Below are 17,960 nucleotides of genomic sequence, written 5' to 3' on the forward strand. Positions count from 1 at the left end.
TGAAATTTTCGAATCTCAGATACCAGACTCTAGTGAATAAAATCACGAAGTAAAGGAAGGAAAATATAACCGTTTATACTTTCAACACAATCCTAATGGTCACCCTGTAAGTAATCTGGATCTTTTTGGATCTTTCCAATTCATTTATTAAAATAAAATAGTTAAATCATTGTTTTTAAATTGAAATAATTGTCGTCAGAATCTATAACTTATGACCTATTAATAATGGGTCATCCATAGAATTATAATTATTATTACATTTTTCTACAAAACAATTTTCCTTTTCCATGCATATATCGAACAAATACATATCTAAAAGAAGTAGTGGACAGCAGGGTTGTAAATAATTAAATACTTTTGTAATTAAATTCCTATCTAATTACTAATTACTTTTTATAATTTTAATTAAAATCGAGTTGATATACAAATCCTTTTCTGAATTGTAATTAACGTCAAATTGAAATACAAATACTTTTCTGAATTGTAATTAGATACAAATTTAAATACAAATATTTTTTGCACTTGTAATTGAAGTTGAAAGCAAATACAAATCCTTTTCTCGATTGTAATTGTAATTGAAGTCAAGTAATTACAAATTTGAAGTAAGTTGCTTTTTTGTAAATTGTAAAATATTATTAAAGATGTAAAATACTTCAATTTCATGCATATGTATAAGGGAAACTGTTATGTAAAAAATAATTCATTTTCAATTTTTATTGACTCTTTGATACAGTGTACTAACATGTTTTTTTAGCATTCGCTACTGCCAAAACTCTTGTCTCGAAAAGAGTATCTGATAATCGATTGTATTTTAGCATATTCATCATTGTTGCGAATGAGAATAATCTTTCAACGGGTGCAGAAAATGGAAGCGTTATATTATATTTTATAAATGCTTTCCGTATGGTTGGATATGATTTGAGGATATCAAGAGAGCAATCACTAGTTTGCAAATACATCAGCAGTTCAATTTCGTGATTACCTTGACATGATAATGTATTAGACGTTTGTGGAACTTCTTGAGATCCAAAATCAAAATAATTCTCTTTTCTCATTAATGAATGACTTTGCTGAGGTGTGGCATTCGAAAATTGATGTAGGCTTCTAAAACTTTTTCCCTCACTCGTTCTTGTAATTTTGGTGATAAACATCCTAACCATCGATTTTTAAATTTTGGATGCGTTACCGCAGCGATCGCAGCTATTTTGTCAACATTTGTAACATGAAAGAAATCATAAAAGCGCGATTCTAAATCAATCAACATCGCGCTTAGAAGTGGTTTGCAAGTATTAATACTAGTTTGTTCTTTTAGAAAGTACCATTTCCTTCTTAGTGAAATTAATGTTGGCAATAAATATCCGTAATAGCAATTTTTTTCGGATTGCAATATATCTATTGCTTTCGCAAGAGGCTCAACACAAGTCAAGTATTCCTTAATAAATCGAAAATCTTCGAACCTAAGGATGTTTCTTGAATCCAAGATTTTTTGCAATACATCAACTTGCATTATTTTATCTTGCAGTGAATGTATTTGATATAAACTATCAAAAAATGAGTTCCATCGTGTAATAACAGGTCTTTTCAATGAACAACCGAAGTGCTTTATTAATAATTCGCGTTTTTTTGGCGATCGCATACTCTTCCACAAAGTTTCACATCGGGAAATTGTTTCATCATAAATAATTTTGAACCTGTTATTATCGTTCAAGGCTGTTATTGTAGTATTAGTAGCCACTAAATGTAATGTGTGACTAGCGCAGCGTATATGCTGAGGCAATTCTTCTAAGTTCTCTTCTAGCAAACTACAGCCATCAGTTGAATTAGTTAGTCCTATTATAATATCATTATCTTCATCAAGATCACTGTCTATGCAATTATGATCTTCATTTTTATCTCTATATAAGGTAACTCCTAGTTGTTTAAACGCTTTTACGAAATTTGAACCATTGTCTGTAACAGTTGAGATCAATTTTTCTCCAACTAATCCAAATGATTTATTAATTTGTAATAATAACTCAGCAACATTATCCCATGTATGGTTGCCAGGAAATGTTCTGCATGCAATCGCAGCCGACTTTCTTTCCAGTAAATCTTCAGTGATTTGTATATAAAAATATATTTAAAAAAATTGATAAACGTGCAGTCATAGTTATTGGACTCTATAATATTGCATTAAATATTTAGTGTAATATTTTTTCGCAACATTACATAATTAAAAATGAAGAACAGGAAGAAATTGTAATTAATTAGTATTAATTATAATAATTACTTCATATGGAATTAATAAAATTACTGACTGTATCACTTTGTTCCAAATATAGTCACGCAAGTTAGTGGAAAATCCGACGAATAGATCATTAAGGGGCTACATACGTTTGTAAGTCCAAAAATTAGGTCAAAATTAACGAATGTTTTTCGTAGGTAAATTGTTTTATTAAAAAACTCAGAACCTACATACAATTCTTTTTTTATAAATTTTATAGAATATTTTAAATGTATTTTATAGAAATAAAAAGAAATAGATATAAATTAACCTACACAACTTGATATTTGAAATTAAAATTATGAAAATTGTATTTACCCAATGAGCAGTAACACCCATGAATCGGCGATTTGTTGCTGACCAAATATCTGCCGTTGTGCACACAAAAGGAGCGTTCTCTATTGCAGTCTTAATTTTTTGCTGTTGCTTATTACATATTGTTTTTATATTTCTATATACAGTATGCCGCGATAATTGTTTCAGTTGCTGATTACCTCTTTTTATTGTTAATGCTAAAAATAAAAATTTTAATTTCGTGTTACGTACGGTTTTTTAATTTATTAAGATTACATATATAAGATTATGTATATAAGATTATATATTATTAAGATTTTATTTACCATCAAATATCTTCCTAAATGAAGGTCTCTCTACGATGCTTAAAGGTGACATGCTGTCTAATATAAATGCTGTAACATTCTCTTCAAATTCTTCTTGAGAAAATGTACATGTGAATCGAACTTCTTTGTCAATTTTTGCACGCTTTCTCTTAGCATATATTTCATATTCATCTTTTACCAATTGATGTTTTTGTTCAAGATGTTTAACAAAATTGGATGATACACCAAGCATCCCTTTAATTGGTCTTAATTGTTCAGGACACATACGACATTTTGCCATAATTTTGTTACCTTCCAGAGTAGACTGATTGTAGTCAACAGAAAAAAATTTACCGTCTAAATAAGCGGTTTTATCACATTGCTTTTTAAGCAAAATGGAGCTAGCATCAAGCATTTCAGTGTCTTGAGCATTTAAATTTTCTTCAGTTGTATTGTCAGTCGACATATTAGAGACCACCTCTGAAATTTCTCCTATGTCGTGTGATGACGCCATTACACTCTAGCAGTAATTTATACTTATTTGTTAACTAATACACTGTTGACTAATAACACTCACACGGTTTATTGAAATAATCTGTGAGATATTACTCCAAACTACACACACTTGTGTCTTATTCAAAGGTTACAGAAGTAATGCCAGAGAAATATATTTGTAGAATGGTTTCATTACTTTCCGAGATCTTTAAACATAAACAAAGACGCGCGGCCGTACCGCGGTGATAGAAATATAGCGCTGTGCGCGTAACATCTAAACATAACGAATAATTATTCCTTACTTATATTTAATAATTCCTATGAAGAAATTATTAAACATTACTAATTAATTAAGTTCTTGTTACTAAATTACTTTTTATAATTTTAATTAAAATCGAATTTAAACACAAACACTGTAAGGAATTGTAATCGAAGTCAATCTAAAATATAAATACTTTTTAGAATTGTAATTGGAGTACATTTAAATACAAATATTTTTTTGAAATTGCAATTAAAGTCGAAAGTAAATATAAATCCATTTCTGAATTGTAATTGAAGTCAAGTTGAAATACGAATCCTTTTTGAAATTGTAATTGGAGTCAAAAACAAGTATAATTACTTTTAAAAATTGTAATTGAGGTCAAGTTTAATTACAAATACTTTTTGGAATTGTAAGTAAACTGAAATTTCATTACAATTACAAGAAGTAATTATTATTTACACTTTTCGAAATTACAAATTTCACAACTCTGGTGGACAGTACCTGTGGAAAGTAGACAGAAAAAATAAAAATAATATTATTAACTTTTGTCAAAATCTTTCTTTTAACAATATAAGAAATGTATTTTTCTCTTTTGTTCACTTTTACGTTAATTTTAGGACTGCTCAACTTTGTACTTAATGGTCATCTCTCTCGGAGATCTCTCTCTATCATACATATATAGGAGATATGGCTTCACTAATTGTAAGTTCCGGCATTTCTAAAAAAAGTTTGTGAAGATTATTTATATACAGGGTGGGGCAGTTAAGGTGTTACAGACTTATATCTCGGAAACGAAGCATTTTAGAGAAAAATGTTTCAGACAAAAGTTGCAGGGTTGGAAGGGGGCCACTCAGTGGAGGTAACAGATTGGTCATTCGTGGTCATTTTCAAGGTCATTTAAAGGTCAAGTCCAATTTTTTAAACAGAAACCCATACTTTTTATTGCAGATTCTGATTCTCCGTCGAAAAGGAAGTAACTTTTGTTGGAAACATTTTTTTTTAAATGCCCTCCTCATCCCGAAAACACAGGTTCAACCTTTGGTGGACCAATGATAATAACTCGCTTTATAACAGACACTGAAGTTTTTTTTTTAGTATTTTACTGTTTACCGTCAGCATTAGCGTTACCCAGTGTGCACCACGTGGAGGTTGCTGATCGGATTTGCACACCTTGTGGCCCTGAAAAGGGCCGATTGCTCTGCTTTACACTAAGAAGCAGTACGTAATTTCAGAAGAAGAAGTATATTATGTTTAGAAAATGCTGGAGGACATTTTGAACATCTCATGGATTAGTGTAAAGCGAAGCAACCGGCCTTTTTCAGGGCCACAAGGTGTGCAAATCCGATCAGCAACCTCCACGTGGTGCACACTGGGTAACGCTAATGCTGACGGTAAACAGTAAAATACTAAAAAAAAAACTTCAGTGTCTGTTATAAAGCGAGTTATTATCATTGGTCCACCAAAGGTTGAACCTGTGTTTTCGGGATGAGGAGGGCATTTAAAAAAAAATGTTTCCAACAAAAGTTACTTACTTTTCGACGGAGAATCAGAATCTGCAATAAAAAGTATGGGTTTCTGTTTAAAAAATTGGACTTGACCTTTAAATGACCTTGAAAATGACCACGAATGACCAATCTGTTACCTCCACTGAGTGGCCCCCTTCCAACCCTGCAACTTTTGTCTGAAACATTTTTCTCTAAAATGCTTCGTTTCCGAGATATAAGTCTGTAACACCTTAACTGCCCCACCCTGTATACATATATTTCGTTCTGAAAACAATGTTTTATGAAAACATTAAAATAATACTAACCTATTTTTCTGAGATTTTTTAATTAAAAAACAGAGTAGGTTTTCAGCAATACATATAATAATAACAGTACTATGCAAGATGTTTCAAATATTCTCTTCAATTCAATTCATCATTCACTCAATTCATAACGACAATAATTCTAGTATCTCCTTCTTGACATGTTTCTTTAGATTTAGATCTGCCTGAGCTTTTATGCAAACAAAAATTCAAGCAAATCCATACTTTGCAATATTCTTTTTGAATTAGTTTACGTTTATCTAGTTTATACTAACACTACGCAGGATTAAACCCATTGTAAGCATATCTATGAGCATCACCGTGCGTATCCGCGTATTTAATAAGATCTCTAGTGCTTTTAATCGCTTTGTCTAATCTACAATAATCAATCTTTAATCGTCGAGTGCTGTATGTGAGTCGACTATCTATATCAGAAGGAACAGATTTTGTTCGATTGCCTTCTCGTTTATACCGATACAGCGTATACCGGCAGTCGAAACTGCTTGAAACAAGCGCTGCGAAAGAGGAATCGTTTGAGAACGCTCAATGGAGAGCGGCAAAACGGAGAAACGGCGATGTTCGCTCGGCGCCGCGAGAAGGCTCTCTTCATTAATGAAGAGAGCGTAATTAAAGGCCCGAACACTTTTGCGTCGCGCGGATAATCATATTTCCGCGCGGAGCGTCTCGGCCCGATCCGGGCATGAATTTTCGACTTTCCCGCCACGTTGGCGGATTTAGAAATTAATTGCAGTCACCGAGTCAGCGCGGTAATCTAGTCGGCTGGCTTCGGATCTTCAAGCAAGAAGCAACCGGCTTACCTCTTTGAGTTCCCGACGTTTCAGACGTGACTTCTTCGCTTTCGCGGCGCCGCATTAAAGTGTTGATGAGATTAGTCGGACAAGACACCTAGAATGCTCAGCAGTGAAGTTGATTTATCTTGAATAACGTGTGAAAACAGTTCGCGAAGAGCATATATTTAATTTAACAATGTATTATATCATAGTCAAGTAGTTTTTATTAAATCCAATTGCTCCCTAAATCTTGTTTTTTTCCAGATGTGCACTCGGTGCGCGATGTAAAAATGTGTCAGACCGATAAACAGTTACGCGTTCCGCGAGCGTCTCGTTATCGCGTTCCAACGGATTTAATTACGTAAATTGTCAATTCTCGGATCACGACACGTCTGGGGGGAGGAGGGAGGCTTGGGTCCGAAGTGGCCTGGAAAGTATTCCCGGCCGGATTATATTGTGTTACGGCAAAGTATATTAGCGCAGTAATAGCGAAGGAGCGAGATTGAATCGGGAGTGATTCTCTGATTAAAGTTAAAACTCCGGCGCTTCGGGAAAAGTATAATGATTCGACATAAAAGTAATTGCTTCTCCCACCGCTGTGGTCGCGCGGGAAGGAGGGAGAGGAGAAGGGTGCGAGCCAGAGTGAATGGAGGTGAAGCTTGCAGTTGCCGAATGAGTCTTGAATTTATGTGTAACGACGATTTATTCGTCGCTTCGCGACGCGATAACGGCGCGCTTGCGAGCTCGTCATCTCCTCGCGTTACTTTTGTCCGATCACGTCGCCTATCCGATGTTTAATTACCGTGCTAAAACGGATTGCCGAGTGGCATCAAATTACGGTAGCCAACCTCGCGGGACCACTAGGTCTGATACCTTCGTACTCGCAGCTGATTAAGTGAGCGGAAAGTTCCGCGCCGCACGAGCATCGCGAGATTACGCGCTAATTGACGTTGCTCTAATTGCCGATGTAAACCTCCACGTTTCACTAGTGACTCCTGTAATTTTTTTCGAGCCTCTACACACATATACATACGCATACACACAATTTGCGATATATTAGGTTATTAATTAATTAAGTAATCCGGATCGTGACTAGGTGGCAGGATGCAAATATTGTAACGATGTTTCGGAGATGTTCTTTTTCGTTTTATAAAAATTAGCTATCCTGCTACAAAATTATTAGGTTCTTGTATAATTTCTGTCTCATTATATTTCGTGCGCCCATCTTCGAGTGCACTAAATTATTAAATTTGTTTTTGAACTGCGCTGCTGGAAAGTATGCAAAGATAGTATGCAACCAATCTAGTAGCGCAATTCACAAATTACAATTTATTGCGCATCGAAGAGAAGCGCACGAAATACGACAGAAATTATGCAGCAACCTAATAATGAACGATAAGCTTGTGCTGTCATGAGTATATATTTAGGTTAATTCATCTAGACGCGACCCGGATTACTTAGTTAATGATCTATATTTAATTATTTAATTTGCACATTTAATATATTTAATACATTTAATTTGCATCAATCACTCGATGCGAGTTCATTCGATGCATTTTTCTTGTACGCGCGTGATGCTTCTCGAAGGGAAAATAATAATGCGCTGCGCGGCGGATACAGGCTGCATATTTCACGTGCCATTATTATAAACGTGCCATTTACGCGAAGTGGCCATGAAAAATTTCATCGATCCGTCTGACGGCGGCGGCCGCGACTCGGATGCTTTCTCACGCCGTAAAATCCTCATTTGTTACGATTTAGAACCTCGTATAAGTAACGTCATTTCCTTGCGTCCTCACCGCTCACCGAACGAGATGCGAAGAGTGACGAGGGAAACGACCAACCACCCGCGACCAGTCGAGTATGAATTTTCGCGTGAACTTGCAGCCCAGCAGCAGCGGCAGTGGCACTCGCGTAAATTAAAGTTAAATTGGAATCGGCCAGCTCAGCCTCGAAATTCATTCTGATTCCCTGCTGACCACCCCCGGCTGGGCTTTCATTTCTCCCGGCACCCCCCATTCCGGCGATTCTACACGAGCTCGGTTACTATAAGTTTCAGGTGGCAGCCAAGTTCATTGTTTATTTAAGTCCCTGCTGCGCTCCGGTTGATAAAGGTACTCATGAAGGTTGCGAAAGGTCGCATGTGTGACATCGGAGGTATCGGCTCGCCGAGATTTTTGCCTCGTTATTCCCTCCATGTTTTGGGAATACGTCAACTTTTCATTCCACAATGTATTCTTCATATTAAGAAATTATTATATGTTTATCAGAAGCCATTTGAAGAGATCGAAAAGAAACCAATCGATAGCCATTGTTTCGAATATTTGTTTGGATGTTTATCTCGCTCGTAAATGAGAAGGAAAAGACGTTAGTTATTCTGGCAAATCGGAAATTCGGGATTAATGCAAATCATTATTATACTATGCAGATTCCGGATATAACGAGTTTTACAATTGAGACAATGCGAACTCTCACGAGTGACACGGATATTTTCGACTTGAAATCCCCGCCGGTGACGGCAAGTCGTTATTCCAGTTTGATAGAACCAATATTATCGATCCATCGGTTCGAAGGGAAACTGAGGCTACCTCTATTCCTCCGGAGGCCCACACATAATTAACAAAACTCATTATAAGCGCTCAGTATATGCGGCGATGTCGGTTCGCCTCGATATTGATTTTGTTAATTTCCGAATGCGAAAATTAGTTCGTTCCAAGTTTGTTTCCGATAAAAATATGCAAAGTTTATGAATTTTAAAGCGATGACATTATTGTTGAACTATTTTAGAGAAAATCGATTTTCTAATCATATCAAATCGTAATATAATGCAATCAGAATTCTTCATCGTGTGAGTTATCTCACTAATTTTACCTTTTTCCATTTTTAATATCATTAGTCTGTCTAATGGACATTCGGGCAATTGGCCTTAATATCAGCATTAATTAGAGATATACGTAAAATGTATAAACCATGAAATTTCTCATCGAAAAGTATGTTTAGCGCCGAATCGTGCATTCGGCACGGAATAATTTCGCGTATGACTAGCGCGCCGGAAATCGAAATAATTCTCTCGCTCGCTATATACTCGCTCGCTCGCATAATTATCGAGCAGCATAAATGTCATATCAAATTATCAAGTGTCGTTATAATGATGACACACTAATTGAGACCGGGTCAATTGACGTTCCATTTTATGACACTATTACCTGTATTTTATAGTATTCACACATTGCAATTGGGCAATAATATTTTCCCGCGATGTTTCTCCCATTGATCTGATCTCTAGAGAGCTGACGAGTTTAACTCGGCAAATTGCGTGACGTAAATTGCATGACAAATATCATATCTCTGTATTTTTATCTAGAATTAATCGTCGATTGACATTGTTTAACTGCTCTTTCTGTCTCTCTCTCTCTCTCTCTCTCTCTCTCTCTCTCTCGGTATCCTCCCGCTGACGTGATTGGAGATTACATCGTGAGTAACGATTTTATTTAAATCTTGATACCTAAACAATCATTTCCCAGTCATAATCGTGGCGGACAATCGGGATTAACTGTCGCCGGCTTCTCGCAAAGTTTCTAGCTTCCTTGTGTACGGCCGGCAGCTTCCCGAACTTTCCTCGTTACTCACGTAAACATCGGATCTTTTAATTTAAGCGGCAAGGCGCAGAAGCCAACGGACTCTCGAGCTCATCCATTTTCTCCGGCACCATTGGACACCTGTTCGCCGTGTACGAAACGAACGCATTACTTGACTTCCCCTGCGCGTGGTGTAACCGGGCAACACCTGCCACTGCAACGGCAGACAGGTGCCTCGCGTTGTAAATTCATTTGCATAATCGGCCGAGCTTGGCCCGCGTTGAATTAAGCGCGGAAAAACGACTCAAAGAGAGACTCGCCTCGCGGATGAGCAAATGAAATTAGTTTGCCCACGGCTCGACGCGAGCACGCGCACGTGTTAGACACGTTTGCGGAAATCTTTACGTACACCCGGTACATACGGCCTGGAAGGAAGAGGAAGAGAAAAAAGAGCCGCGAGGACGCGTCAAAGGGGATTTCCCTTCCCGAAAAATAGTTTGTGGCATTTTCATAATTTATTTAGCTAACTAGCTCATTTGTTCGTCGCGGAGAGAAAAGCGCCGTGCCGCGTGAAGATTCTTCTTCTTTTTCCTTCTTTTTTTCTTCTTTTTTTTTATGCGTTTGTTATTTTAAATGAGAAGGCGCGCCCTGATCGTTTTTGCCGACGATCCGTTCATTATTACTTTATTCGCTGTACGTGTCGCGCCACGGCGAGAGCGCCTTTAATTAAATTAGGCAGCGGCGCGTAAAAATGTGCTCGCTTAACGAAAGACAGTCTCCAGCGGCACGATGATTGACAATTTCATTGCCGCTGCCGTGATTTATGCGATTGCTGGATCTAATTTTAATTAAAAATACAAATGCGTGCGCTAGCCTATATCTTCCTCCTTTCGCGGTTTTATTCCAAGTAACATTGCCACGCTGCAGATTCTTTATTCTTCCGTGGCGTAAGAGGATTACCAGCGGTATCACATTTTTTATGCGACCTTTTTTTATGGTATAAATAATCGTTCCCTTGCTATCTTATGAGCAGTAAGCCGAAATCACAAATCACGAATAATTACACCGAACAAAAATATCGTTTACTATAATAATCATCCGTTAATAATCCTGTCAAGTCACATTTTGTAGTAGAATTTTGAAGAAAAAGATAAAAGAAGTAAAAATCCAGAGAATTATGCAATTTCAAAATACAAATACTCTCGTCATTGGAAAAAATGGGAAAATGTGAAGATAGTGATATCTCCAACCGCTCCAATAACTATCCGCTTACAAATTTCCATAATTATTAGACGCGCGCGAGTTCCAATGAAACTTTCCGTGTAAAATTCTGCTGCTCGCCAGCATCAGAAAGCCATAAAAAAAGGAACCTCTCACAAACAGGGATACAAAGTACTTTTTGACGAAGCGATCGAGACTTTATCGTCGGCTATCAAACATTCCTCTCGGATCCGAGCTGCCACTCCATTCTCCCTCTTTTATCCTCGCCCTCTTGTTCTTCTTGATTTCTTTTGTGCTCTCCATTCGGCGACTAACACGTGAAAAAAGCACAGCGGTATCGTTAAGCAACGAGCAGGACAGTCGCTACGAAGCAACAATCGTTAAACAATGTCGCTCGTAAAACGACGCTCGTTAAATGCGCCAGCTCGTAAATGGGGCGTTCGCAAAATGGAAGCAACAAATCGCAATTTCAGTTAGCCGTAAAAGGGTTCATCCACGTTAAGAACGGGGTTAAAGGGCAGCCAGACCGCGTGGCGTGTGTCGTGTTTGGATGCAATCTTGACCCAAACCGACGAAACGGTGATCATTACGCGGCGACCAATGCCGCGAGATTAGATCGAGTCTAATTGAACGTTCTCTTCGCGGCAATCCTCTTGATTGGCGGCCCTCAGATGATTATTACAATCTAGATTTTTTGTTTCTTTGTTTCCCGCTTTTGTTACTCTTGGGTTTTTGCTGGAATTATGCAAGTAGTCCAATGCACTTACGGACCAACAAGTATCAAGATAGAGCACGTTCAATGTAGCTTCAACTGCTTGTTACTGAAGAAACTTAGAAATCATCAAGAAAGAAGTATGCGATCGTGTTGGTGTTATAAACGATTTTATTTAAGCAAGCTGTTTGTGTTTACTGGTGAGACGGGAACTTGCTCGATCGAGATAAAAGCACGTTATGCTTCGCACGTGGAACTTCGTGATGCGCTCGTCAATCTCCTTCAGCTGAAGGAGAAGCAGCGAGAGGGAAGCTGACTCGCGATCAAATCGAGAGACGCAACTTCAACGGGCCTCGCATAAGTCTTGCCCCGGCTTCGCGCATTGTTCCCGGAAGGCTGACAGATGAGCCTGACGTGTCAGGCCTGTCGAGAGCTCGAAACACTGTCGTTGCGGGAAACGAAGCTCCGCGGCTCTCGTAGCCGGCTCACTCTAATTCTGCACCCGCCAGACTTCATAATCCCGATGTAATCTGTGTTCCACGAGTACTTGTGAGCGAAATGGTAACGTGTGACAAGCTTGCGCGATTACTTTGCCGCGGTCTGTATCTGTTTTGCGCGAGGGCGCACAACGAACCCTTTCAATCGTAGCTCTCGAGGTTGAATTTTAAATTATTAATGCTTTCATTTAAAGTTGATTTTCCTCCTGGATGATCAGATCGTGGACAACTCATGTGATTATTATATCATTAACTAAGTAATCCGCGTCACATCTAGGTTACCAATCCTACTATCAATTTGAAGAATAATTAAATGAAAAATAGTAAAAAGTGAGTTGTGGATAAAATGGTGCTACATTATTAATATCGAATACCATTGACATTGATTTGTTACTATTAGATGTACAAATTAATTTGGCACCTCTTTTAAAGAAATTAAACGTCAATTTAGCAAAAGAAAATATAATTTAATTCTCGTAACATTTGCTATCATTTGATAACTTTCATCCATTTTTCGGGTAACTGACGAATCCTCTCTCGAAAAAATGATGGCAACTTGAGTCGATAAAATCGTCAATGCATTTGCACCTCTCCCATGCTTTTAAAGCGTATATCAGCCAGGTAGTGTTGCAACGATCAGAATAGGTATTAAATCTGAAAGGGCTAAGTCCGGTGAATAATTCGCATGAGAGAGAATTTCCCAGCCTGATGGACAAATAATGTCCTTTGTCCCTTTTACGATGTGCGGTTGAGCGTTATCATGCTGCAAAATGACTTGTCACGTTCCATTTTTACAAGTATCACTTTTTACAAGTTTTATGCATTACAACATCTTCCCCCAAAGCTGAACAAATTATATTTGCAGCCTCGCCAGCAATTTTTTTAATTGAAAAGCAAAAAGAATGCATTGATGTGCTGATATGCTGTTTAATGGACTCTATCGTATTTGATACTGTTTTACAAGGTTATGCTGTCAGCTCTGTCAAGCTATTTTTAGTGCATTTTAAACCTTAAGGCACATCAAAATCCACTAAACTGCGGGAAGATATTTGAATTAAAGCGGAGTTATGATTGATTAAAGGCACCGAATTAATAAGGTAACTCAGAATAGAGTTTTGGAATGTAGCTTTAGATGGCGATACAACTCAATTTAGCAATGTTTTGGAGAAGCAAGCGACACGGCTTAGCGTCGCGACGCCAAGTACATAAAAAACAAGATTCCGAACAATAAGAGTCACTGCATAGACATCGAGTGCTACCAAGTAGCTTATCCGGAATTTCATGTCAAATTCATGTCAAACAAACTTTTGATTAAAATATCTCAGGTTAAGCTATGTCCCCACTGGAGTAACAACGAACAACTTTTTGTTGCTCATTGTTGCTAAATGTTTCATAATAATTCGACATATGTCAACTGTCGGCAACATTTTGTACACACTGAAGCAACACAGTCACAGAAACATTTGGGTTTTGTTCCTATTCTCGTCTTTCCATTTGTTGTCAGTAACAAGTTGTCCACATTCAAGAAACAAATCAGTTTCATTGCAAACAGTGTTGAGTGAATAATGACGGAAGAAGACGTACTTCTTGCAGCTGCAGCATATGTCATTATTAATGGCAATAGAAAGAAAAAGTGTGGGTGCGACCAAGTCTTCAAGACCGTTATAAATACAGAGGCATATAACTTATGAACGCATTAAGAAATGACGATTTAATCAGTGATGGATCACATTTACAAAATTATCGCAAGGTGCCCATAAACATGTATATTTCTTATATTCTTCGATGAGTTTAATAATTAGATCGTTATCCCATTTCACTGATTGAGACATTGCGACCATATAACCGTGACTGCGTGTCCACACTGAAGGAACATTTGTTTCTATTGCGACTTGTTAGCGCGTGTTACCGCTTTTCCTTTCATCTTTACCGCTTCCAATGGAAACACGCAACAAGCGGCGACTTTTGTCGCTGGCAACAAAAACAGTAAGGAACTTCAAGAAACTTTTAGCAACAACGAGCAACTTTTTTAAGAAACATGGAACATTGACAAAAAGTTGCTCGTTGTTGCTCCAGTGGAGACGCCGCTTAAAGCCGTAATCAAAGATCTAACTTTTATAAGATAATATGGGTGCAAGCTTTTGATTGCAACCAATTCAAATAAGATTGGTGCAGTCGATCCTGAGATATTGTAATCGTTATGTTAAAATTGTGAAGTTTCGTTCTCCTCTATTTCCATGAGGTTCAGACCACTCACGTACGTATGCTCGCACATAACATGCCAAGCGATTTGTCCCGCAAGGTGCGTTGACACATGTACGATTTATTAGCGAGCGAGCGAGCGAGAGAGAGAGAGAGAGAGAGAGAGAGAGAGAGAGAGAGAGAGAGAGAGAGAGAGAGAGAGAGCGGAAGAAAGGGAGAGCGGGAGAGAGAGAGGGAGAGAGAGAGAGAGAGGGGAGAGAGAGAGAGCGGGAGAGAGAGAGGGAGAGAGAGGGAGAGGGGGAGAGAGAGAAGCGGGAGAGAGAGCGGGAGAGAGGGAGAGAGAGAGAGAGAGGGAGAGGGAGAGAGGGGGGGAGAGAGATTAATGCGACCCTGGCACGCCAAGTACCCAATACTATTTCAAATTACATATTAGAATAAATCAAAATAAAAACGACTGTATTTAGATTTGAGCGGCGTATCGCCAATGGTGCGAAGTCACCCAAGTGAGAGTGAGACAGAAACTGATATGTTTGTTTCCAAATGCTCGAAATTGCCCGACGTCTCGAACCCACACTGATATGATACGAGCTTGTCACACGACCATTCCCTTCGCATGCTATCGTGCACAGAATCTGGCATCTCTGATTACCTATATTATAACAGAATTTGTGTTTTTCATGAATTATCCTTCCCTCGCAGGGTCCCGCGTTTTAAAACATGTTCCAAAAATTAGGAATACCAAAGGAAAAACCTAGAATAGGTTAAGGATAAGGATTTCACGGAAGAAATAGCAAGAGCATGGTATAATTACTTACGAGAGAATACTTCTAGTATACGCCATCTAGTGTATTCTCAGAAAGTAGGATTTTATATCTATGTTAGCTTTCGTGTTCTAATTAGTTTTTTGTTGTAAACATTTATGTATTATATTATAGATGCATTAATTTGTATTTATAAATGGATGCTTTAAGTTAAAATAATACTATAAATAATACTATAAAGAATACTGGAATACATATTACGCAAACTTATAAATCTGATATATTAAAACTCGTCATTGTATCGCGAGGGATAAAATATAAATATGCAATATTTAATGTAATAATTTTTAGATTTTTCAAAGGTGGTCAAGTACTTCAATGTCGTCATGCGATAAAAGAGTATGCATGGGAGATATTTAGATAAAATACTCAAACTAAATTCTTTCAAGGTACTTGGCTAGTTAACAATTAATTTCATATTTAGATTTTTATAATAAATATTTTTTAAACTTTTTGTTGCGTACAAGTTAGGATTTTTTATGTACTTGCCGTAGTTTTTTCACCTTTGTGAGGTTTGTTAGTAGGATTTTTGTTTTTTGTTTTTCAAAGATTGCCCGCTAATAAAATTAATACACGACGAGCTATGTTGTGCTGTCATAAGTATGTGTTTAGTTTGATCCATCACCTTCTAGATACAACCTGGATTACTTAGTTAATGACCTAATATTTATAACGACGAAACATCGATGAAAACGACAGTATGCTTGCTCAAAAACGCGCTGCATACGATCGTCAACTCGAAGGTTTATTCCCACTTGGCAGGAATACAAAGTACTTTTCTTGCGACGTTAAATCCAGCATTATACGTTCGTTGAATTCATTATCGTACGGTCCGCCGTCTTCATGCCTGTTCCTAAAACGCTGCGATGTTCTTCTCGAGGAGGAAGCAGGGCCGAACTAAGGCGGATCTTTAGATTATCTTATTGTTAGATTATTCTCGATCTCGGGGGGACTAGAGAAAGAACATAGATAACATAGATCCACATCGCCCTTCTTGAAATCATTGAAACCGAAATCTCGAAATCGAAATATCATAGAATTAATTTTCTTTTATCTGGTTTTTTCGAATGGAGATACGCCATTTGTCAAGATAAAATTTCATAGCATTTCTTTCGCTTCCTAGGTGAAAACCTGCACGAGTATCTCAATATATCAATACCGATCGTTGTGCCGTCAATTTCGTCACGTATATATGCACAGACTCAAAAATTTCTCACGTGCAACTCCGCTCCTGAAACGGAACGTCTCTCGAGAGATTTCGCGATCTGCGGAATCTTCCGTTTGTTTTCATGGATTGGCCCTCTTTACCCGTGCATCGATCTCTCCCTCAACCAATAACAATCGTGGAACGAACGCGGAATTCCGATCGAACCGAACGGATCGAAGAGTTTCCTCTCGCCCGGCAGCGACAGTCTCTCGCGAGTCCCGCGGGATCCAGGCCGGAAATAATATTTGGTTCGTTTCGCTGCATCGAGTCAGCCTCGCATGCTGGAGATTTCGAATTTCTGCAAATTTGCCGTGGTCTACTCGTCCTCGGCTACTTTTTCCGTTTTCCGATCGATGTTTGAAAAATATCTGTTCAAAGATTTCTCTCTCTTAATCATTTTAAATGTGCTTATTATATTGATATCCGGCCTTGTCTATCAATGTTGATCTCGGCAATAATCTGTTGCTGGTTAACTATCGAATGGTCATTCGGGTCAGTGCGGCCTGTAATATTCATGTATTATCGTCCAACAGCGTTTGAGAACGTTGACGTTTCATTGCGAACGATAATTACATGTAATTCCTTGCTTAATAACATTGTAATCCAATATGGCCGTGCTCACTAATCCGGAGCCTTGAAGGTAACATAGACGAACTAGTTATCACGAAACAGTCCGACTGATCTGAACACCAATATTAGCTGACGCTGCCGCCCTGGGAGGCTCTGGGAAATATTAGGTTAACTGCAGTACGTTGTCGCATTAATCCTCGTCCGTACGTTTTTCCCATCGTTGCACCCATAATGGCGCTCGCCGCGGAATGGTCTTACTTTTTTCCGGTTAGACGTAATCATACGCGATGCGACTCTGACAGACGATATTTATTTGAGACCGAGATCATTTATACTTCTATCGAGACATGAATTTTAATTTTTTCTACAGAATTCTCCTTTTATTTTCGAAATATAGAAAGAACAATTTAATCGTGTTTCGAAGACTTTAATGAACACTTTGGAACCGCATTAAGAATATTATATTGCAATTTCTAATATTTTTTCTAAAATAATCAAAAAACAAGATGGTAAATTAAGATTTAGCGGCGATCTCACTAATTTTAGTTGTTCGTAATTTTGTAATAAACAACGAGCTTAAAACTTCTTGCTAGTTATTATAGTTACAAGCATATCCTTGACAATATATGTCAAGGTCGAAATAAATTAAGTCGCCCCTATTTATCGCATGAATTACAGAAAATGCTTGGGGAAGGGGCAAAACCCCTTTTCCTACGCTTCACTTTAAAACAAAACTAATCTAATCCAAACCAATTTTTAATTAAAAATTAAAATTATTAAATCTGTAGAATTAAATTTGTCTTATTTACAATTAGATTAGGTTTGTCTTATTTAGATTAGGTTTTTCATAAATGTTAAGAGCGATTTCATCAATATTAATTCTTCACCTCTTTGTAATAAACAACAAGCGACGGTTAAAAACTTATTGCAATCAG

At 37.7% G+C, this 17,960-nt stretch overlaps 1 protein-coding gene across 1 annotated transcript; it reads right to left on the minus strand.

The window, feature by feature from the left end:
* Nucleotides 1-1,043: 1,043 nt before the first annotated feature.
* LOC113561433 lies at nucleotides 1,044-3,420 on the minus strand. The gene is made up of 4 exons (XM_026973289.1): nucleotides 2,878-3,420; nucleotides 2,582-2,775; nucleotides 2,138-2,159; nucleotides 1,044-2,091 (listed from the first exon to the last, which is right to left on the minus strand). Exons 1-4 carry the CDS (start codon nucleotides 3,374-3,376, stop codon nucleotides 1,055-1,057), a joined length of 1,752 nt encoding a protein of 583 aa, XP_026829090.1. The 5' UTR covers nucleotides 3,377-3,420; the 3' UTR covers nucleotides 1,044-1,054.
* Between the last annotated feature and the right edge of the window lie 14,540 nt (nucleotides 3,421-17,960).

The sequence above is a fragment of the Ooceraea biroi genome, chromosome 10 (genome assembly GCF_003672135.1).
Source record: "Ooceraea biroi isolate clonal line C1 chromosome 10, Obir_v5.4, whole genome shotgun sequence".
Lineage (NCBI taxonomy): Eukaryota > Metazoa > Arthropoda > Insecta > Hymenoptera > Formicidae > Ooceraea > Ooceraea biroi.